The following is a 22,092-nucleotide window of genomic DNA, read 5'->3' as shown; positions in this document are numbered from 1 at the left end:
GGGAAGAGCGTTTTAGCAAGGGGGTTGCTAAATCCCATTTGTTGTGTCGATCACACCTCCCGCTGGCCATCTCCGTTACCAGCTCCGCGGGGTGACCGGGGCCGCTCCTCCCGCTGCCGCGCGGGGGCGCGTCTCTCGTGCCCCGGCGAGGTCGGGCCGTTTAAATAAAACGCCCGGCGCTAATTGGCGGAGAAGCGAGGAGGCGGGGAGGGCCCGCGCGGGGATTGGCGGGAGGCCGCATTTGAACGGGCGGGCGGAGGCGCGGCGGTTGGGGCGGTGGTGGAGCGCTGGCGGAGTCGGGGCCGTGCGGGGAGCTGGAACCGGTCCCGCTCTGCGGTTCTGCCGCGGGCATGGCCGCGGGTTTCTTCTCTGGAGCGGCGGTGCGGGAGCCGAGCTCCGCCGCCAGCCCTACGCGGCGGCGCTGGGCGGCGCGGCGGGGCGAGGAGGACGCGGACGAAGCCCCCGCCGTGCTGGTTCTGAGCCACTTCTCGCGGCCGCCGTTCCTCAGCTTCGGCAGCCTGCGCGTGGGCGCCTCCCGCACGCGCCTCCTGGGCATCGAGAACCCCAACGCGGAGGACGTCGATGTGGTGGTCGACCGCTTCCCGGCTTCTGCCAGGGGCTTCAGCGTTGATCATCGCCGTTTTCCTGTGCAGGTACCGGGCGGTGCGGGGGCCGCGAAGCTGCAGCAGAGGCGAGGCCGGTGGGTGGGGGTGTGTGACAGGGGAGGGGACCCCGCGCCGTGCCCTGCGGGGCCGCTCCCGCCTGCGCCGCACCGCCGATGGGAGGGGTGTTACCGGTTTGCAGCGTGATACCCCCCCGGCAGAGGGCAGGTGTCCCCCGGCCGCGTAGTGCTGCGGGTCTGGGCAGGCGGTACCCCGGGAGCTGCACCCCGGCCGTGGGTGCCGTGCTCGTGTTAAACGGGAAGCCCTGCAGGATGGCAGGGTTAGACCTCTGAGGGCTGTCACAGGCTGAGGAGGCGGTAAATCCGCACTTAACAGGGGTTTTTTTGCAGTAAGGTGCAAAAACCCCAAACAAAACAACACTTATTTGTTCTCTGGGAATGTGCTTTGAAAGACAGAGACAGAAGAATACGAGGTGTTAAAAATGTGACCTCTCAAAAAGTTGGAGGACATCTGTTTACTTCCAAAAAAAGGCTGAGGGAGCTTGTTATGAAGAGGATACTAATTCGCTGTTCTGCATGTTAATTAATGATACAATAGAGAGCAAAGCAGTCTTAATCTAGGAATAAATCTTCACGATTCCAAAGGGACTATAAACTACAATTAAGCCAATCAATGTCGATTTTTAAAAGGACGATTTAGACAAACATATCATGGTCTTCTGAACTCTCCGGAGTCTTTGTGAGAGAAGAAGAAACTCTCTGGGGATCTCTTGCAACAATGTGCCTATAAAACCAGGCGGGAGTCTAGGTGTGAAGGACTTGAATAACTAGTTCCTATAGTAATTAATCAATACTAACCATTGTTGAGCGGCTTCACTGTTTGTATGCGTTTATTAAATGTCTCTGCCCGAGGAGGTGGAACTCCTAATTGAAATCCTCAAGAGATTGCTCATTTTCATACTCTCTTTGATTTTTATCTGAGGTATAAACATTCTTTGATCTGTTGGTATTGATATCAGCAGTAGAGGTTGTGGTGCATGAAGAATATATAGATCACATATAGCTCCATGGCTTCCTTGTTCATTGGTGGTGTCTTAATTTTATTCAATGAACTTGTGTGTCAAATCACTTGACTAAAAAATTTGACGCTTTTATTTAGATTCAGCTGAGGTCCTAAAAATTAACCTTTAATTGTTAATCCAAATATGATTCTCTCCAAATTACTTTAGTGGACTTATTTAGTTAATATGTGCAAAAAATGATGTGATTTCTTCTACTTCCCTTCACTCAAATCTTGCTTTGTCTACTATGTGTTATATGTGTTCTTGCTTGTTCTCCATTATATTTTCATTAAGAGGTATATACCCTTTTAGTAAGACAACACTTTTGATAGAGGTTGCTTACATGTCATAAGGAAAAACTGACATTTAAACATTTGTTTGTCATTTCATGTTGTTGGAATGTATGTTACTTCTGTATACTGTTTCTCATTTGATTTGATTACTCCATCTTTGATGTTACCTAAGTGTACCTAAGTGCTGCATATTAAACATTTTTCTTTCTCCAATAGTCAGGACAAAGAATCTTTGTTGCTGTAACATGGACACCATTAGAAGAAGGAAAAGTCAGAGAACTGGTAACTTTTGTTATTAATGGCATCGTAAAGCATCAAGCTGTGCTCCTGGGTGTTGCTGAACTGCCTCTGAAGAAAAAGGTGCGTGTGGTTTTTGTGTGTCTGAATTCTATTACTTTGGTATAGCTGACACAGATATTTTTATTAGTAGAAAATTCAATGAAGGAGATTTAAAAATTGATAAATGATGCTGTCTGTGGGAATGCCCATTACCTTTGCATTTTTTCAGCTGGGTTGGAAGGTAGATACTGGTGCATTGCAGTTTAGAGAATAAAACTAAAACGTGACCACAAAAGCTGTTTTCAAGCCTGGAAATAACTTAAGGTGAATTTTGGACTAGGTGTTCTTTTTATAGTGTTTTTACGCTTCAAATGAATACACTAGTAATGTTCATTTTTAGACATAGAAGTATGTAGGAAGTCAGCATATTAACTTTTATTTATGGTTCTTTTTCAGAGGAGTCTTTGGGATACTATAAAAAAGAAAAACTCTTCAGAAACATCTGCTTCAACAAAAGTTAAAAGAAGTACTTCGAAAGATAAAAATGTTAATAAAACCTTTCAAGTTTCCCAGAAGGTGGACAGACTTAGAAGCCCACTTCAGCCATGTGAAAATCAAAACACAATGCAAAATGGTACATCCCCAGGAAATGACCCCTTCGTTGGCTCAGAAAATAAATTGCCAATATCTCCGATTGCACCAATGCTAGAGGAATGTCGTACTACTGTTGGCACGCCACTTGCAATGAGAAGGTCTACTATGTTCTCAGATATTGCTGCCACTGTAAATGAGTTATTGCCCGAAATAGATGGCTGTAACATTAAGAAAATTGTTCATGAGCACAAAGAATTAAAATTTGAAAGTGTGTACAGTTCTGTAGGATTAGCGCAACTGCCAGTTTCAAACAATACAGTACTTAATTGTACGCTCTCACCAGTTTGCACACCAGAACGCTCAGAATCTGTGCCTGCTTTAAGTACAAGGAGAATTTTAAGTCCAGATTCTTTTGTAAATGGCAGTTATCAAGTGGATATAGATGCAATCAAGCCATCTGTTCCAATTCTGTCACCCGATCAATTTGTGAAAGACAGCTTGTCAGATAAGCTATCAAAGACTCCTAAACTTGAGGCAGCTTTAATATCCGCTACCACAGAGACTTATGTTGTCAAGAAACGTGTACCATCAAAATGGAAAAAAAGTGGAGATGTAGAGACACAAACACATGTTCATATAGAGCACAACTTAAATGAAGCCTTTGAAGTGCATAATGTAGAATCACAGGTACTTCATTGTGACCAAGCCAAAGGAAATCCCTTCAGTTTTCCTTCTACAGAGGATCTTCAGACTCGCAATTCTTCTCGGAAAAAGCAACCAAAAAAGCGTCCGGTTCTTTCTGCCACTGTCATCAAAAACAAGCCTGCTCCTGCTGAAGAAAAAAACATCCAGCCAAAATCTAAAAAATGCCTTAGTAAAGCAATAATGGAATGTGCTAATGTGGTGCCTGTACATACAAAAGCAGAAATATCTAAATGCCTTCCAGTTACAGGTCCCATTTCAGCTGAAAATAAGTGTCACAATGATAAAGTACGTTCATCTCCTCCTGGATCAACTTCTTTGAGTCGTAAGAGGAAAAGTGAAACATATGCAGAAAATAGTAGAGTTACAGCTCTGGTGGATGTGGAAGAAGTGGAAAGAAAAAGAACTCTAAGACTTGGTGTGGACAATAAAACACATACTACTATGAGACCGTCAGCCTTCAAACCCACAAACCGAGAGAGAGCAGGGCAGAGAAAGAAAGCTGGTGAGCAGTATTTCCTTAATTTACCACTTTCCGAAAGATGCCTATGATTATGAAATTTGTATAGCAAACTGAACTGTCTAGCAAGTCGGGAATGTTTCATATCTCTCAAATGTGGGCCTTTGCAATTTGTTAGATATCTGCATTTTAAACATTTGATAACTAGGTCAGTGTTCTGATTATGTAATTGGCTTCAAATTTGCTTTATTCTTTTGTAAGCCTTGTTAATGACAGTACCAGGAAAAGTATCTGGCAGTTCTGGAGCAGAGCCCTTGTTATGTAATTCAAATTTACTAGAAAATTACTCATGGCATGAGATTTCTGTCATACGCCCATTTACCATTGTGAATGTTTGACTCCATTGCTGCTGTCAAGTGTTTTCAAATATGTAGTTCCCAAGCTTCATTCATGCTTCCTGCTTTTTATTGTCTGTAATTAGCTCGTTGTCAGCCTTGCGTAGATTTCTTTTTTTCTGTGTTTATAGTTTGCCAGTGCTTTGTTACTTGAAGATCTGAAGTTGACTTCTTATATTTCAATGTATTTGGGGTTTTCTAAATGTTCTGTTCCCAAATATGCTCTGGAATAGAAAACGCATGAGGGTCTGTATCTGAAGCATTTAATTTGCAGAGTCTTCATGCAGTCCCTGCAATATAACTAACAGGAAAAATTCATTATGGCTTTCAGATCAAAATAACATGCTGCGTTGTTCAGTTCAAATGATCTGTTCTGTGATGTAGATTTGATTTGGGGCTTACAGTAATGCACTTTCATTTCAGGCTTTCTAAGATAGTCCACATAAAACCATAACACACTAACCATGTTAGTGTGCAGCAGGAAAAGCTGTGTTATGTACCAGGTTATTTGTATTCACCCATTATGGTAAAGATAGATGGGCTGGACAAGGAAGTATTCTGGGAGCCCAAAATGACTTTGTCTATTAATCCTAGTTATGAAATGCAAAAATGATGACAGCTTTGGCTTATGTTCTTCTTGGCAATTTTTCTTGAGAAATATGACCTGTTATTATTTTAATTGCATAGGCAGTTTCTAGGCTTCACAAAGAAAAACCACATTTCACTACTAAAAGTTAACTTTGAAATACACATCATTAAGTTAACACACTCAAGATCCAATTTGGAGTGATTTTTGTCACCTCTCTAGAAGCGAATGTTCTATGAAAAACACTACTTTAGCTAAGCAGGACAGTGCGACCTGTAGTTTATGGTCTGTCTTTTGTTTCTGAAGTACCATCTTGTCAGTGGGTGTCAGGCAGCAGCTCTAGTCCATCTACAAGAACATACTTTTTTAATCCTTCATCTGATGTCAATGTAACAAAATGATTGCACTAAAAGTGTGTATTTTTACATGTTGAGAGTTCAGAAAACATAGTTCTGCATTTTTTTCCCCTCGTGTTTTATTTAAGTCCTTCTACTGCTAAGTTGTGGATAATGCTTATTAGCAAGTGCCTTGATGCCTAAGATAACAAGAGTCAGGCTGCTCTAAATGAGCATGACTGTAGTATGCATCTAACAGTGGGAAGAGGTGAGTCAACGCCTGAAGAGTCATGACTCTTACACCAGATTCTTACAGAACACAAACTTTGTGTTCTAATGAATGTTTTTACTAATCAGCTTAGTGTTTCTAGCCATATGATAATGAATTGCAAATAGTACATTTCATTAGTGTGTGGAGGAACTGTGAAATATGAGAGCTCTTATTTACTCTTAACTATTTTTCCCTTTTGATTGTAGTCAAACTGCTTTACTTTTTCCATCAACAGGAGATTACTGGTATTTTGTATGGATTCATGGGGAATTACTCCAGTTCCATGGTTTACAAGTGATATGAACCTTTATACAGTAACTTTCACTGACATATTTGTTGTTAATATTCATATGTTAATGCTTATAGGTTCTTCACTTCAGAAAGCATCTAAAACTACCAACAGAATTAGTAAACCCATCCCTGGGTTGGCTCAGTCTCACCTGACATTTGTGAAACCACTGAAAACAGGTAGGCAGACTTCTGGTGTTTAGTAAAACAGTGTACACTGAGCTGAATGTCATAACTGCTGTGCTGCAGGCGATTGGTAAGACCCAACTGGTTAGAGTGGAGATGAAACAGAAGATTGTACTTACAATGAAACACTATATAGTAGAAAAATACATGTAAACTTTCACGTTCTGTTTTGACTGCTCATAAGAAAATTCGTTGCAACACATGGCCAGCTGAAGGTAAATGTCACTTTCCTCCAGTTTTGTGTGTAAGTGCAAAAGCTACGTTACACATATGTTCCCAGCTGACTGATGGTTATCAGTGAAATGCCTCTTCTGTATCTGATTATGTTTAATACAACAGAATACCTAAGAAGAGAAAACTGAAAAGGTACTGATTTTACAGAGATAATAATACTAAGTGGATTTGATCAGAAAAAAATGCATCTATAAAATGGTTCTTTCTGAACGTAATCCAATTCAACTTGGTTTTGCCCCAAGATATGTGCATTGCAAATGGCCTGGGTTCTAGAAATCTTGTCTTTGTTCTGGTGCTTTAATAACTCAATCCATATTTTGTGGCTGAAATTTATCTAATGGTGGCTGATCTGCAAGTCGCTGAAGATTATTAGAATCTGCTTTTTTCTGCTATAGTGCTAAATGTAGTGTCAAACATTAATTCTTTCCGCAATGAAATGTGTATCGGTTATCAAACATTTCAAGAACTGGAGCAACTTACTTTTTTTTAATTTTAAGTCATCCCTAGGCACCCAATGCCTTTTGCTGCTAAAAACATGTTTTATGATGAACGTTGGAAGGAAAAGCAGCAACGTGGTTTTACCTGGTGGTTAAATTTTGTGCTGACCCCTGACGACTTCAGTGTAAAAACAAACACCTCACAAGGTAAGAGTACAAGAATTTTCACTTTGCCTTTTAATGTTCTTAAACATTATATAATGTACTTTATTAATACTAACGAATAGTAGCACTAGCTTTACACTAGTCCCGAACTGTCACTTTCATATGTGTAACATTAAGCTCTTAGGGAAGAGTAGATTTTTGTTTTTTAATTTATATATATCACCTCTGTTTCCCTTTTCAGCCTTTGGCTTAATACTGTGATAATCATAAACCAAATATTTGGTAATGTGTTTCAGTGGCAGTTATGCTAGAAAATATGGCATATACTAAACCAAAAGCAGTTCTCACCTTGGAGACAGTGCTGTCTGTCTCAGCAGAATTTTATAACTATCTAACCCTTTTCAGAGCTATATTTTGCCCTTGTGTTAAGTGTGGATGGCACACTTGCTCACGTCAAGCACAACACACCACACACCGGAAGGAGGGGTGAGCTCTGCAACAAGAAACACACTGGAACGTGTGGCTGCGGCACTCCTCAATGGTGTTGAGTGGGGAATCCCGACCTGTGGAAAAACGTTATAGCTGTCATGTTACTGAAATGATGGTACCATGCTTTTTCCTCTATCTTTCACTCCAATATAAAAAACGGAAGATGGTACAATTAATCTTAAAACTGAATTCCCAGCACTGCTCGCTTATGAAATAAGCATTGTTACATTAAATATTTGACTAATATACATGTACTTGACAATACATGTTTAGTGCAACAGCTGATAAGCTTCCTGAGGGATAAAATCACTAGTCAGAAGGAAAATAACAAAATGTGAACTTAGAGATGAAAAAAATAAGTTAGGTGGACAAAGCTATCTTTATCTGAGGTGTGAACACATACTTTTTCTGTGTGTTTAAATAGTAAATGCAGCTGCTCTTATTTTGGGAGAAGAGAACCATCACAAAACCAGTGTTCCTAAAGCACCAACGAAAGACGAAGCATCTCTAAAAGCTTATACAGCTCATCGTAAGATGAATAAGTTACGACGGGATGCTTGCCATTTGTTTACATCTGAAACAATGGTTAAAGCTATTAAGAAGCTGGAAGTTGAGATTGAAACTAGACGTTTGCTAGTTCGTAGAGACAGACACCTCTGGAAAGATGTAGGTAAGAATACTAAAACTTTGTATCCTCTCTTTTCTTGTAAGTAGAAAAGGGATTATTCACATGCTAAATTGATTTAATCTAAAATCAGTTGATATAAATTTTTGCTATAACATGAAGTGTTTGCTGGATGTAATATTACAAGATGTTCTTTTGCAGGAGAGAGGCAGAAAGTCCTTAACTGGCTTTTATCTTACAACCCCTTGTGGCTGCGTATAGGTCTGGAGGTAAGTGCAGAACTTATGGTCTATTAAAGTTTAAAGGACATTTAGCAATTTTTTTTAGTGGGGGTTGTTTCAGGGGTTTTTTTGTACTTCCTGTTTTAATAGTCTAGGTAGGTTCAATTCAGTTATAGCATATTTACATCTCTCTTAAATTATTGCAACAGACTTGCTTTAAAAAAAGGCTTACCTTGTTAAAGAGGAAAATATTTAATCACGGAAAGTCAAAGTTAACTCTGACAAATAACACAAAGTCGGTTTCCTATCAGTGTTACTCTTCACTGAACTGGAGAAAAATGTGGTTGTCTTAAGGAAGTTCCTCAGATGCAAATGTTCATACATGTGTTGGAATGAGACTGGATATTCTGATATTTCCTTTGACTTTATTCTTCAGTGACTGATTTGAAAAACTGGCTGACTTTTAGAGACAAATTACCGTTTGCTACTTCAGAATTTCAGTAATGTTATTTTAAAAAATCCTCATAGTATTTGAGGTAATTTTTAACAGTTCTGCTTTTTCCCCCCTCCTTTCATACTAGACTGTTTATGGAGAACTGATAGCCTTGGAGAGTAATAGTGATGTTATGGGTTTGGCAGTATTTATCCTTAATCGCTTGCTTTGGAACCCTGACATTGCAGCTGAATACAGACATCCCTCTGTGCCTCACCTTTATCGAGAAGGTAACTAGTACTTCCAAAAATAGGTTATTTTTAGCACTTAATTTTTGAACTAGCACTTAAAGGGCTCTGTCTTTTTAGGTCATGAAGAAGCTTTGTCAAAATTCACACTGAAAAAATTGCTGTTGTTAGTTTGCTTTCTGGATTATGCCAAGAGGTCCAGAATGATTGATCATGACCCTTGCCTCTTCTGTAAAGATGCAGAGTTCAAGGTAAGAGAGCTGTGATTTGATGTCTCCCTCCAATATTGTCCTAAGACTCAATGTAAAATATCTACTTTTTTTAATCTATGTATTTTTCTTTAACAAGTCTTGGCTGTTCAGCCTTTCACATAAACATTCTCAACACATCTCACAGTCATGTAAAGGCATTCCCATGAAAATTTTGAGATGTTGGTCCTGTAGGAAGGACTCAATTATCTTGTATTGTCTGGCTTCCCTCTCTAAATCTAAGCTTCTGCACTATTTTTAAATATCACTCTAGCATACTACAGCTGATCTTAAACTGCAAGTCAGTTTGTGCTTTCCTGTTTGTTTTTTCTGTTATTTTGATGTGATAAGAGAGACTATGCAACATTTGTCGTACAAAAGCTTTGATTAACAAATATGTTCAAATAAAATCACATTTTCTTGGGTTTGTACTATGTAGACAGACTGAGAAAAAAGTATTCCTGAATTTGGTGGTGCTTTCAGTGACGTAGTAGCCAGGTATGATGAAAATTAAAGCTGTGTGAACTGGTTAGAAATACTTTAAAAAAAAAAATATATATATATACACAATTTTAAGTATTAGGTAAGGAAATCTGGGATGCAATTCGAGGAGCAAGAAGCAAAAACTGTATTCTGCTTGACAAATACTGCAGTGTTAAGATTACCTTCTTTTTTTTGCCCCCCCCCCCCCCCCCCCCTTTTAGGCTAGCAAAGACCTTCTGCTTGCATTTTCTCGGGACTTCCTGAGTGGTGAAGGTGACCTTTCCCGCCATCTCAGTTTCTTAGGACTACCCGTCAGTCATATTCAAACTCCACTTGATGAATTTGATTTTGCTGTAACCAACCTGGCTGTGGACTTACAATGCGGCATTCGTCTTGTGTGCGTTGATACAGAATTATTTTGAACTATTTATTTTCCTTTGTATCATACTCAGCTAAGAAATTAAACTGTGAAATTCCCTTTGTTAGGAGAACAATGGAACTTCTCACCAAAAACTGGAATCTTTCAAAACAACTGAGACTTCCTGCAATAAGTCGTCTACAGAAGATGCATAATGTTGACATTGTTCTTAATGTCCTTAAAGAGCGAGGAATTCACTTGAAAGATGAAAGTGGTAAGGCCTAGAAATCAGGGTTATTCTAAGGGCATCAGAGGGCTGGTGCACACTTTAATTCCTTGTTTTATTTGATAGGTGCTTCAATTGACTCCAGGGATATTGTGGATAGACACAGAGAACGAACGTTAGCTCTCCTGTGGAAAATTGTCTTTGCCTTCCAGGTATTATTCAGTTACTTATTTTGTTTGTTTGTTACTAATTATAAATGAGAGAGAATGAAAACACCAGCCTTTCAGGAATATTTGTCTGTGAAAGCCTCTGCTAATCAAATTTTAGACTATGAAATGATCTGCTTTGTGTGTCCAAAGTGCCATGCAAACTTTACCTAAATCTGCTAACTGTTCCCTAACAATACAGTTTAGATAACATTTTAACTGTGTTTTTTCTTAACGCCTCTTTCATAAAATTTTTTGGAAAAAACTTTTGAGTTCATGTTGGATGCCAAGAGAATTTATAATTAAGCGTAAAATAATGTTGGTCTCAAAACGCTGGTAAGTTCTTAATAACTGAAATGAACATTTTGAGGCTACACTCGTAGACAATTATAAAGTAAGCCCTGAAATTATTGCTCTTTTCCATTTGTCTGAAACAGTCAATTTGAAGAAATATTCTTAAAATAACAATGAAGATTTTTTTTTAAGGATTACTGTAGTGACATTTGAAAGCCACTGAAAAAATTGATAGAGGAAGCAAAAATAGTTTTCTTAAGATTGTTTGAAGAGTTGACTTGAGTCTGATAGTCTTTTGAAAATAAGTATCTAGCTGACAAATCCAGTTGTAAGGAACATGAAGTATGAAAGGTAAAATAAGATACAAGCTGAGGTGGAATTTCACCACTACATAGTTAAGAATCTAAACACAATTAACTATATCTAAAGCAAGAATTTCAAAGGCTATAGCCACAAAACTATCAGAGAGCCAGAAAAACATAATAAAAAGCAAATTAAAATATTTTCTTACTTAACTAATCAAAACTGTACAGTAGTTATCCTCCTCCAGTTGGTTCTCCTGTATGCATGTGTCACAGTTGCATTGCTTCTGATTAAAGAAATAATTTCAGTGAGCAGTGGCTTTATCCAAGGCTTGTGGACATGCTACTTCTCCAATTCTTCTCATACCATCAAAACACTAGCTCAGGTCCTCTCAGAATCCCTTAAATGAGAGAGGGCGTTACATGGGCTCAATAGAAATGCAGGCGAGACTCTGAAATTGTTGTTTCCTGTGAAAGTATGGTGAAATTAAATGGGCTGTTTTGGGGAATCTCCCTGCTTCCCCCAACTAATGACTCATGAAGTAACTGTTTTACACAGAACAGTAGGGGTGTGGGTTTAGGTTCTTTTATTTGAAGCAGTTGGTAGCAGATGCTGCCATCTATGCTGGCAAGTCCAGATTATCCACTAGTGATTTGGTGTGGCAAGTACTGCTAAGTAGTGAGGGTAATTTCTCTTTAAAATGCCATATCTAAACTCTCTGCATCCAGCTGCTATAATGCATGATGTGTCAGACTGTTGGTGTCATGTGTAATTTTTTTTTCTTCCTAATAGGTGGACATTTTTCTTAATGTGGAACAGTTAAAAGAAGAAATTGAGTTTTTAAAGAGTGCATACAAGAAGAAAACACAATTGGGTGCTCTCAAGACTTTTTTGAATTGTTGTAGAGTAGAAGATGATAATAGTAACAACTCCTCACCTCAAAGTTACAGTGAAAATGTGAAGCTGCTCATGGCATGGGTTAATGCTGTTTGTGGATTTTACAATATCAAGGTAAATAGTTTCTGTGTACATTTCTGCAAATACATCCTTTGCTGTAATAAGAATGCTTATTCTTTGTAAAGCAGAATTCTTCAAACCATCAAATATGTAGTAGCAGCCAACAGTACTTTTAAATATTCTTCTGGACTTTGTTTGCTGTGATTTGAAATAACCGTCTTTCATGGGCTTAGCTGCAGCTCTCCTTTTAAACAAATCTGAGCCAAAGGATCTCCCCTTCCAGTTAGTCTTATGCATAAAAATGACTTTTTAAAATAGAAAAAATTTGCTGGAATGTGGGGTGGTTTGTGTTTGGTTTCGTTGTTTGGGGGTGGGGGGAGGATTGGTTGGTTTGTTTTTTAATGAGCGTTCATCCTAGAGGTATTTGTGCATAAAACTTTCACCATTTTAAGAACTGTGAGAATTAAACTAATGTTTTGGATAAGGGGAATTCCTTTTCTCGAGGAGATGTTTGTTTATAAGGGACATGTTTGTCCTTCAAAGAAAAGCTGTGTTCAGAGACTTGTGTCTGGTCAGAATCCAGTCACTCCTGCTATAATAGTTTTTCTGAAGAATTAGAGCACTTAAGACTGATGCAAGTTTGGAGCTTATTTCTGCACTGAATACCCAGTGTAAAAGTATCTACAGAAGTTTATTTGGGATCCTTCTGTAGAAAGGTTGCTTTCTTTTTGGTTTCTTAAATGTTTCCCTTGGAGATTCACTGGGTAGTATTTCACACCTCTTTGTTTCTGGTTTCTCACAGCTGTATGTCACTGTACAGTGAACGTTCAAAGGAAGCACTAGCTACATACATTTTTCTGTACAAAGAAAGTTGCACTTGATCACTTTCAAAAGTACAAGAATTCTGTATCCAGTTTATACCAACGAACTGGTAACAAAAATTCAAGGAACTTGTATCTTACTGTGTTTTATTTAACAGGTGGAAAACTTCACAGTGTGTTTCTCGGACGGTAGAGTATTGTGTCATTTGATTCATCATTATCATCCATGTTATGTGCCTTTGGAAGCTGTGTGCCAACGTACTACTCAAACAGTAGAATGCTCAAGAACTCATATAGTAGGACTAAATTCTTCATCTTCATCCTCCTCAGAGTCTGATACTTCTCTAAATATTATGAAAGGAATGTTTGACCAAAGTGAGTTACTGGCTGCACAGAAGTTAGTGTTAAATTGATTTCTTTCATGCACAATTTGATTTGACAAGCATTTTCTCTTTGCAAAGCTGTTACTGCCTCAGTCCTATACAAGGAACTCTTGGACAATGAAAGGAAAAACTTCCAGCTGATCAATGCTGCAGTTTCTGACCTAGGTGGAATACCAGCAATGATTCATCACTCAGACATGTCAAATACGATTCCTGATGAGAAGGTAAGATGCCTTTGGAGTTGATGTGAATGTGTTCTGCTCTCCTGTGAACATTCCTGCTCTTCCCTATAGCCCTTAACTTGCTGTCTTCTGTGTTTATACAGATTGTTATTACCTACCTATCATTTCTGTGTTCGCGACTTCTAGACCTTCGGCAGGAAACTCGAGCTGCGCTATTAATTCAGTCTGCTTGGAGGAATTACAGGCTGAAAAGGGAACTGAAACTTTCTCAGGTACTCTTTTCCTGTATGATATTCAAAGCTTCTACTTTGAGAAATAATAAGTGATATAAATTTGCTGTTTGGAGTACACAGGTCTGTTAGAATAATATTGGCATTTCAATTAATAAGTACCATTTTTATTAAGGAAATATATGGCCTTCTTGTTTATGTAATCTACTAAAAACCACTTTTGTTTAAGACTATTCTTAAGTAATTACATTTGGTTAAAGGCTACTGATCTTTTTTTTGTGTTCTGAATACAGCATGTCATCCCTTAAGTCCTTTTCCCAATATTTTAAATATAAAATAGTTGCACTGCTTCCTTAAAACAAAAAAGGAGTAGTTAGTTTTTAATTCCTATTAATGTCTACCAGATGAATGTCTACAGGGGTAATTAAACTTCTGCATGGATTTACTATTTTTGTTCAGGAGCTAAACTTCACCAGTCTTTTGAGTTGAATCTCATGACTTCTGATACTTTTTCTTGCTTTTCTAGGAGTTATACCAGATCTTGTGATGATTTTAAAACTATGATGCCATTAAAGTTGATAAATGCCACCACTGTGTCTGAGATACATATTATTTGATGTTGGAACAGTGTTCAAGTGTTATAGTCTAAGAATCTGTGGTGTAGAAGGTGGAAGAGGTTGTATTTGTCATTTTCTTTAATCTCTAGTTCCTTTGCTTTTTGAAAACTGCACAACCTCAATGATGAAGACAAAACATGCCCTTTATAACTGTTTTTAAATAACTAATAGTAAAAATGCTGGTAAGGGAAATTAAAAACAAAACCCCTAAGAGCTGCAGGCATTTTTTGTTTTAGCTTGGTTTTTAATTTAACCTTACAATGCGTGCAAATGTGCTTTGCCCTATGGTAGGATAGGCTGGTATTAGGATTCTAACAAAATGATCTAAATGTTGATATTACGTTTGTTAGTTGCTTTCTCTTTTTATTTTGATGTACATACGTTTGTTACTACAGTCTGAGTTATTATAGTAACACTGGTTGGTATGTGCAAACAAAACTTTGGGCTAGATGGACATGAGCTGGTATGACTATATGCTTACATTATTTAAATATAGCTGGAAGGCATTCTGATGTGCTCCATTAGTAAGGGCATCTTAAACTCTTATGAATGAGGACTAAAGTTAAGGCTTAAAAATGGGTTCCTAGGAGTGCTGAAAAATTGAGTATCAAAGAGGAAGAACTATGAAGGCAGGAGGATTCTGATTTAAATGATACAACCCTTTTACAAAGAACTCGGTGCTGAAATAAATGTTCTGTCCCAGAAAAGTTCTTTTACTACAGTAAAAGAAAGCTGTTCTATCAACAACCCTAACTTTTGAGAGACTGCTTTAGGTAGTCATTTTAATATATAAAAATTTCGAGTGAAAATTCCAATCCTAACTGTTCAGTGGAAATTTACTTTTTGTAGGAAAGAGACAGAGCTGCTCGAGTGATTCAGAAATCCGCAATAAACTTCTTGTCCCGTCGACGCATCCTGAAGAAAGTGAATGCAGCGATTTTCATCCAGAAGCACTGGAGAAGATACTTGGCCAGGATGATTTTCTTAAATCTGAAAAGGACAAAACTGGAGGAAGCAAGAAGTGAATCTGCCACAGTCATTCAGGTAATATGATCTAAAGTGAGATTACAAAGCAAGGAAACCCTCTAAAATCTGTGTTTAAAAAAAAAAAAAGCTTGCTCAGGGTCATTTGTTTTGCTTGCAGCAACTGATGTCTTAATGAAAATGTAACTTTTTTCTTTTTATTTTTCCCCTTTTGAGATGCTTTAGTAATTTTTTATCTTCAGAGAGAAATGGTAATGTGCTATTAAGTCAGTAATTGTTTCTTCTTAATGAATATTTTAGTATGCCATAAACATTAAAACACTGGGCCTCAGACAAGCCAGGCTAAGGACTGATGAGGTTGTGTTTGGCTTGCCTCTGCAGCTGCTGAACTTTACTTAAGCTTTAAAAAAAAATTACTCTCCTAGTGTTATGACACCTATAGTGGGCACGTTCAGAATGGCAGACATTAGTTACCAATTGACAGTTGGGCAGTTAATTTAGTTTCTCAAAATACTTTCCCCGCTATTACCCAAAGCTAAATATTATATCCTTAAGACTTTCTGGAATGGAAATTACCGAATCACTGACTTATCAAATGGTTTAAAAGGCGATCTTTTGTAGTCAGGGCAAATTTAGCTTTTTCCCAGAATTGAAAATGCTTAAAGCCATGATTCAAGAATTTGGCTTTTGGGTTTCTTTATGCAGATATCTGTGCTTTTCTTCCTAGGGATTAAGTAGGAATAAAGAAATCTTTAAAAGTCTGATTGTTAGGGAAGTGATAACACTGAGGTTGGCAGTCCTCAAATTTAGGCTTGAGATATCATGAAGAAAACACTAAATTTTCTGTGTCGTTGGTTTGTTTTTCCTGCAGGCTTATTGGAGAAGATATTCTGCCAGGAAAAGATATTTACAGCTAAGATACTACGTTATTTTTGTACAAGCAAGGATAAGGATGGTGAAGGCTGTTGCTGCCTATAAACGAATTGTTTGGGCTACTGTTACAATTCAGAGTCATCTGCGTGCATCTAAGTTGGCAAAAAAAGATGGGCAAAGATACAAACTCTTAAAGTCTTCAGCACTTACTATTCAATCTGCATTCAGAAGATGGAGAAAAAACAAAATTCAACAGAAAATTAAAGCAACTTTAGTGCTTCAGACTTATTTCCGAAAATGGCAATCTTCAAAACTGGCTAAAAGAAAGAGAGCTGCTGTTGTCATACAGTCTTGGTATAGGATGCACAGAGATCTGAAGCACTATCTACATATTAAGCGAAGTGTTATCAAGATTCAGGCTTGGTACAGGTGTCAGTTGGCTAGACATATTTACCAGGAAAACAGGGCAAAAATAGTGGCAATTCAGCAGTATTACAGAGCTTATAAACTAGGAAAAATTGAAAGAGAGTACTATTTGCAAAAACGTGCAGCAGTAGTAGTTCTCCAAGCTGCTTTTAGAGGCATGCAGGCACGTAAGCTATACAGACAAACTAAGGCAGTTTATGTTGTTCAGTCACTGTGGAGAATGAAAAAACAGAAACTAAGATTTCTACGATTAAAAAAATCTGTTACTACATTGCAGTCACATGTGAGAAAATACCAGCAAGTAAAAAGATACAAAGAGATGAAAAATGCTGCTACTGTAATTCAAACTTGGTATAGGGCACATGTAACTTCTAAAAAAGCAGCTGCTTCTTACCAGAGGATGTGCAGGGCTGCTATCGTCCTACAGTCTGCCTACAGAGGATTGAAAGCTAGGAAAGAGGCTCACATATTGAGATCTGTGATAAAAATTCAGGCAAATTACCGTGCTTATATTGTCCGTAAGAGATTTAAAAACTTAAAAGATGCAACAGTGAACATTCAAGCCTTTGTAAAGATGAGACAAGCACGTAAGCATTATTGTGCATTAAGGGAGGCAACAATTTGTGTCCAGAGAAGGTATCGGTCTTGTAGATATGCTCTTCAACTTAAAGAAGATTATAGGAAATTGAAGGGAGCTTGCATAAGAATTCAAGCTGTAGTTCGGGGCTATCTTGTCAGGAAACAAATGCAAAGGTGGAGGGAGACTGCAATATTTCTCCAGGCACGCTACAGAATGAAAAGGGACAGGCAACATTATTTAAGCATCTGTAGTGCTGTTGTCATCATTCAGAAGTATTATCGTGCATACAAAAAGCAGCTGTGTCAGAGGCAGCAGTTTTTGCAAGTTAAAAAAGCAGCTGTGTGCTTGCAGTCAGCCTACAGGGGTTACAAAGCACGCAAAAAGCTTAAACTTGAATATAGAGCTGCTATTAAAATTCAGACTGCTTTTAGAGCTCATGCTGCAAGAGTGAAATACAAGGCAATGGTTCAGGCCTCCATTGTGATTCAGAGGTGGTACAGAACTTATAAGACTGGTAACAGGCAAAGACTGAACTTCTTAATGACAAGAGCAGCAGCGCTTTCTTTACAAGCAGCTTTTCGTGGCTGGAAAGTACGAAAGCAGATTCGAAGACAACATTTTGCTGCTACTAAGATACAATCTGCCTTCAGAAAATTCATGGCCGTGAAAAAATTCAGACTTATTGAATGTGCTGTGCTAACTATCCAAAGGCATTACAGAGCCAGCGTTATAGGCCAGAAACAACGGCAAGAATATGTTCAGCTTCGTAACTCTGTAGTGTGTCTTCAGGCAACGTGGAGGGGGAAAGCTGTGAGAAAAACAATTCAAAAGAAGCATAATCTTGCAACAATTATTCAGTCCTATTACAGAATGCATGTAAATCAACTAAAGTATAAGAAACTAAGACAAGCCACTCTAGTGATTCAAAAACACTTCAGAGCTTACCGCATGAAAAAAACCCAATGTGCAATTTATCTAAAAACAAAGGCAGCTGTGTTAGTCTTGCAATCTGCTTACCGAGGGATGACTGTGAGGAAAGAATTGAACAAACTAAATAAAGCTGCTACAACTATACAAGCTGCCTTCAAATCCTACATGGTCAAAAAGGGCTATGAAAGACTTAGATCTGCAGCTATAGTAATTCAAAGGCAATATCGTGCAAATATTCATGCTAAATGTCAAAAGCAGAAATATTTGTCTTTAAAAAAAGCCACAGTCAAAATGCAGGCAATTTACAGAGGTGTAAGAGTTAGACGACAAATTTACCGTATGCATCGGGCAGCTATTTGTATCCAAGCCACGTTTAAGATGCATCGCCTGAACATAAAATATCAGGCAATGAGAATGGCAGCAATTATAATTCAAAGACAATATAGAGCATTTTGTTTAGGCAAAGTACAACGTAAAAAGTACTTGGAGCTAAAGAAGTCTGTCATTATCCTCCAGGCTGCCTGTAGAGGCATGAAGGTCCGACAAGACTTGAAAACTATGCATCAGTCAGCAGCAATAATACAGTCTTACTATCGGATGCACAAACAACAAAAGGATTTCAGAAAATTGTTGCTGGCAACAAGGCGGATTCAGCAGTGGTTCCGTGCTTGTAAGGAGCGAAATACACAACTTCGCAACTATATGATTATGAAAAGGGCTACACTTCGTATCCAGGCTGCATTCCGTGGTAGGAAAACAAGAAGACTTATAAGAACTATGAGTGAATCGGCTGAGATTATTCAAAGAAGATTTAGAACTTTTCTCAAAAGAAAACATTTTATTTACATTAAGACAGCTGCTATTGTAATTCAGAGAAAATACAGAGCAACAAAACTAGCGAAAATTCAACGTCAAAAATATCTCTCTTTGCTTAATGCTATTGTTATCATACAGTCTGCTTATAGAGGCTTTGTGGTAAGAAAAAAACTGCAGCAGATGCATCAAGCTGCTACAGTTATTCAAGCAATGTTAAGAATGCGTAAAATTTATGTTTCTTATCAAGCCGTCAGGCTTGCTTCAGTGATCATACAGCAACGTTATCGTGCTTACAGAGAAGGGAAGCGTGAGAGAGAAATATACTTAAAACAGTACAATTCTGTTATAGTTCTTCAAGCTGCCTGTAGAGGGATGAAAACAAGACGCATCTTGAAGAAAAAACACGAGGCAGCACTTATAATACAGAGAAACTACCGAATGCATAGGCAGTACTGCCATTACAGAAAAGTTCAGTGGGCAGTCCAGCTAATACAGAAGAGATACAGAGCCAATAACCTAAAGAAAATAGCAGTACAGCATTACTCTTCATTAAAGAAAGCAGCACTTTGTATTCAGAAGGCTTTTCGAGACACGCGTGCAAAAAAACATCAAAAAATGCACTGCGCTGCTATTGTTGTTCAGAAAAATTTTAAGGCTTTTAGAGAACGTCAAAGATATCTGTCTCTTAAAGAAGCTACTCTTGTCTTTCAGAGAAGATACAGAGCTTTGATTCTGTCAAGACAGCATACTTTGGAGTATCTTTCTCTTCGCAGAGCAACTATTCACATCCAGGCTGTGTACAGAGGTATCAGAGTGCGGAAGAGGATTGAGCATATGCGTTTAGCTGCTAGTGCTATACAGTCAGCCTACAAAATGCACAGGACTAGAAGGTCCTATCAAAATATGAGAATTGCAGCTATTGTTATACAGAACCACTATCGGTCCTACATTAAAGGAAAGAATCAACGAAAGAAATACCTGACAATGAAGAATTCTGCTCTTCTTATTCAAGCATCATATAGAGGCATGAAGGAACGAAAGAAACTGAAAACCATGCATGTTTCAGCAACTGTCATACAATCTAGTTATCGCATGTATGTACAACATAGATATTACAAACAGTTATGCTGGGCTGTCAGAGTTATACAGCAAAGGTTCAGAGCCAAAATGGCAAAAGAAGCTGACGTGGAAAACTATGCAAAAATAAAAAAGGCTGTCATTTGCCTTCAGTCCTCTTTTCGTGCTAAAAAGGCTAGGCAGTTGTATAAAACCAATGTTGCTGCACGATGCATACAATCCTTCTTAAAAATGCGTGTAGAAAGGAGGCGTTTTCTTAAAAAGAAAGCAGCAGCAATAACGATCCAGTCTATGTTCCGATGCCAAAGAGCAAGGAATCACTATAAACTGATTCAGAATTCAGCAGTTGCTATTCAGAGGTGGTACAGAGCATGTCGCAGGGCTCGTTTACAGAAAGCGGAGTATTCTGCTCAAAGACAAGCGATAGTAATTGTTCAGTCTGCTTTCCGTGGTATGAAAGCAAGAAAAATAGCAAGACGAATACGAGCTGCAAGAGAGATTCAATCTTTTCTTCAGATGGCTGTGCAGCGTAGAAAATTTATTCAACTTAGAACAGCAGCTATTACATTACGAGCCTATTACTTAATGCATAAAGCTAAATCGCAGTATACAAGTTACAAAAAAGCAGCAGTTGTCTTACAACGATGCTACCGATCCCACTTGACTGTGAAATACCAAAGAATGACTTACTTACAGACCCGGAGGAACATTATCATTGTGCAGGCTAGAGTCAGAGGATTCATTGAAAAGAAGAGGTTTCACAAAATTAAAGAAAGCACAATAAAAATTCAGGTACTTTTGATTGTATAGTAATGATTTGGGGGTGTGGGGCTTTCTTCTTTTGTGTTTCTTCCTGCCCCCCCGCTCTGAAAAAAGCTTTAAGTGACTTCCCATGGTGGCCTTAGTTATTTTACCCTAGGAGAAGGGGTTTCTCCTTAGGATATTATTGGAATGAAAGGATTTTTCTCCCTCAAATGAGAGAACAAAAGGAAATAAATAGTCTCTCATAATAATAATTTATTAGGTTGCTATTACTGTCTTGCTGGAGGGCCCATGCTCTCCTTAACAAATAACAGGTGTGCCTTCCTCACCTCCATGGTTTGAGGGAGAAGTAGTGGCTTCTTGGTTATTTTCTGAATGTTTAACTTGCATATCCTGAATAATTTAAGTATGATTACTTTGCTTAAAATGTAGAAAAAAGTATTCATTGGGAAGTCAGAAATTTGTTTGCTTCTATTGTTGTTTTTCTAACAAGCCAATGAGTACAGCTGTACTTTAACATACACAAACATCTCAGTCAATACCGTGCAAGTGGTGAAATATTCCAAGATTATGTCTTTCTTTTAAGGCATTTTTCCGTGGATTTATTCAGAGACAGAAGTACCTTCAGTGCAGGTTTTCTGCTGTATTAATACAGCAGCACTACAGAGCCCATCAGTTGCGAAATATTGAACAGCAAAGATACCATCAAATGAAAAAAGCGGCCATTAGAATTCAGGTAATCACAGAAGGTGGTGGTGTTGGTTTTTATTCCTTTATTATTGTTGGGGGGAGTGGGTTGGTTGTGGTTGGTTGGTTCGATTTGATTTTTTTTTTTGTTGTGTGTGGTTTTAAAAATTATTATTTATTTATTTATTTTTAATCTCTCTTGTATTTGTTTCTTCATGCCATCATTATTTTTAGAGACATTAAGGAGAGTGGCATTTATGGTATTTCCCTGACTGCATTTCACTTGCTTTGAAAACATCATTGTGATAAACTAGATATTTGTAATACTGTAGAGATTGGAATCTTAAAAGCCTTTCATGTTCACATGACTTTTTTTCCTTTTAGTTTTGTTTGCTCCATTAAACAAAAGCAAATTTTGAAGTTTGGGGTTTTTTTTTCCTTTTGATATATTTAATAGGCATCATATAGAGGATATAAAGCCAGACAGTGGGTTAACAAAATCAGAGCAGCACAAGTAATTCAAGCCTGGTTTCGAGGCTGCAGAGCACGGAAGGAATATGCATCTGTGGTAAAAGCTACACGCATTATTCAGAATAATTTCAAAACAAAACAGCAGCGGACCAGGTAATACTGAATTTGATATGTATTTCTCTACTTTTAAAAGCTTTTATTATGTAATAATTAGTACTGCTTTGTGCTCTGGCAAATGTCTATAGATTCTCAGG

At 38.2% G+C, this 22,092-nt stretch overlaps 1 protein-coding gene across 1 annotated transcript in view; it reads left to right on the top strand.

Moving 5' to 3' along the window:
* The first annotated feature begins 350 nt into the window (after positions 1-350).
* Positions 351-22,092, top strand: part of ASPM (assembly factor for spindle microtubules) — a 29,745-nt gene continuing 8,003 nt past the window's right edge. The window contains exons 1-20 of the mRNA XM_065656065.1: positions 351-653; positions 2,193-2,336; positions 2,712-4,056; positions 5,965-6,066; positions 6,804-6,950; positions 7,822-8,067; positions 8,224-8,291; positions 8,825-8,966; positions 9,045-9,175; positions 9,877-10,052; positions 10,142-10,287; positions 10,366-10,451; positions 11,835-12,053; positions 12,979-13,195; positions 13,282-13,427; positions 13,529-13,657; positions 15,082-15,276; positions 16,088-20,710; positions 21,267-21,416; positions 21,825-21,991. Of these exons, the coding sequence (XP_065512137.1) occupies positions 351-653; positions 2,193-2,336; positions 2,712-4,056; positions 5,965-6,066; positions 6,804-6,950; positions 7,822-8,067; positions 8,224-8,291; positions 8,825-8,966; positions 9,045-9,175; positions 9,877-10,052; positions 10,142-10,287; positions 10,366-10,451; positions 11,835-12,053; positions 12,979-13,195; positions 13,282-13,427; positions 13,529-13,657; positions 15,082-15,276; positions 16,088-20,710; positions 21,267-21,416; positions 21,825-21,991 (8,882 nt within the window). The remainder of the gene's footprint in view (positions 654-2,192; positions 2,337-2,711; positions 4,057-5,964; positions 6,067-6,803; positions 6,951-7,821; positions 8,068-8,223; positions 8,292-8,824; positions 8,967-9,044; positions 9,176-9,876; positions 10,053-10,141; positions 10,288-10,365; positions 10,452-11,834; positions 12,054-12,978; positions 13,196-13,281; positions 13,428-13,528; positions 13,658-15,081; positions 15,277-16,087; positions 20,711-21,266; positions 21,417-21,824; positions 21,992-22,092) is intronic.

This window comes from Caloenas nicobarica, chromosome Z (assembly GCF_036013445.1).
Source record: "Caloenas nicobarica isolate bCalNic1 chromosome Z, bCalNic1.hap1, whole genome shotgun sequence".
NCBI classification, from domain to species: Eukaryota; Metazoa; Chordata; class Aves; order Columbiformes; family Columbidae; genus Caloenas; species Caloenas nicobarica.
This window is presented reverse-complemented; position numbering and strand designations above follow the sequence as displayed.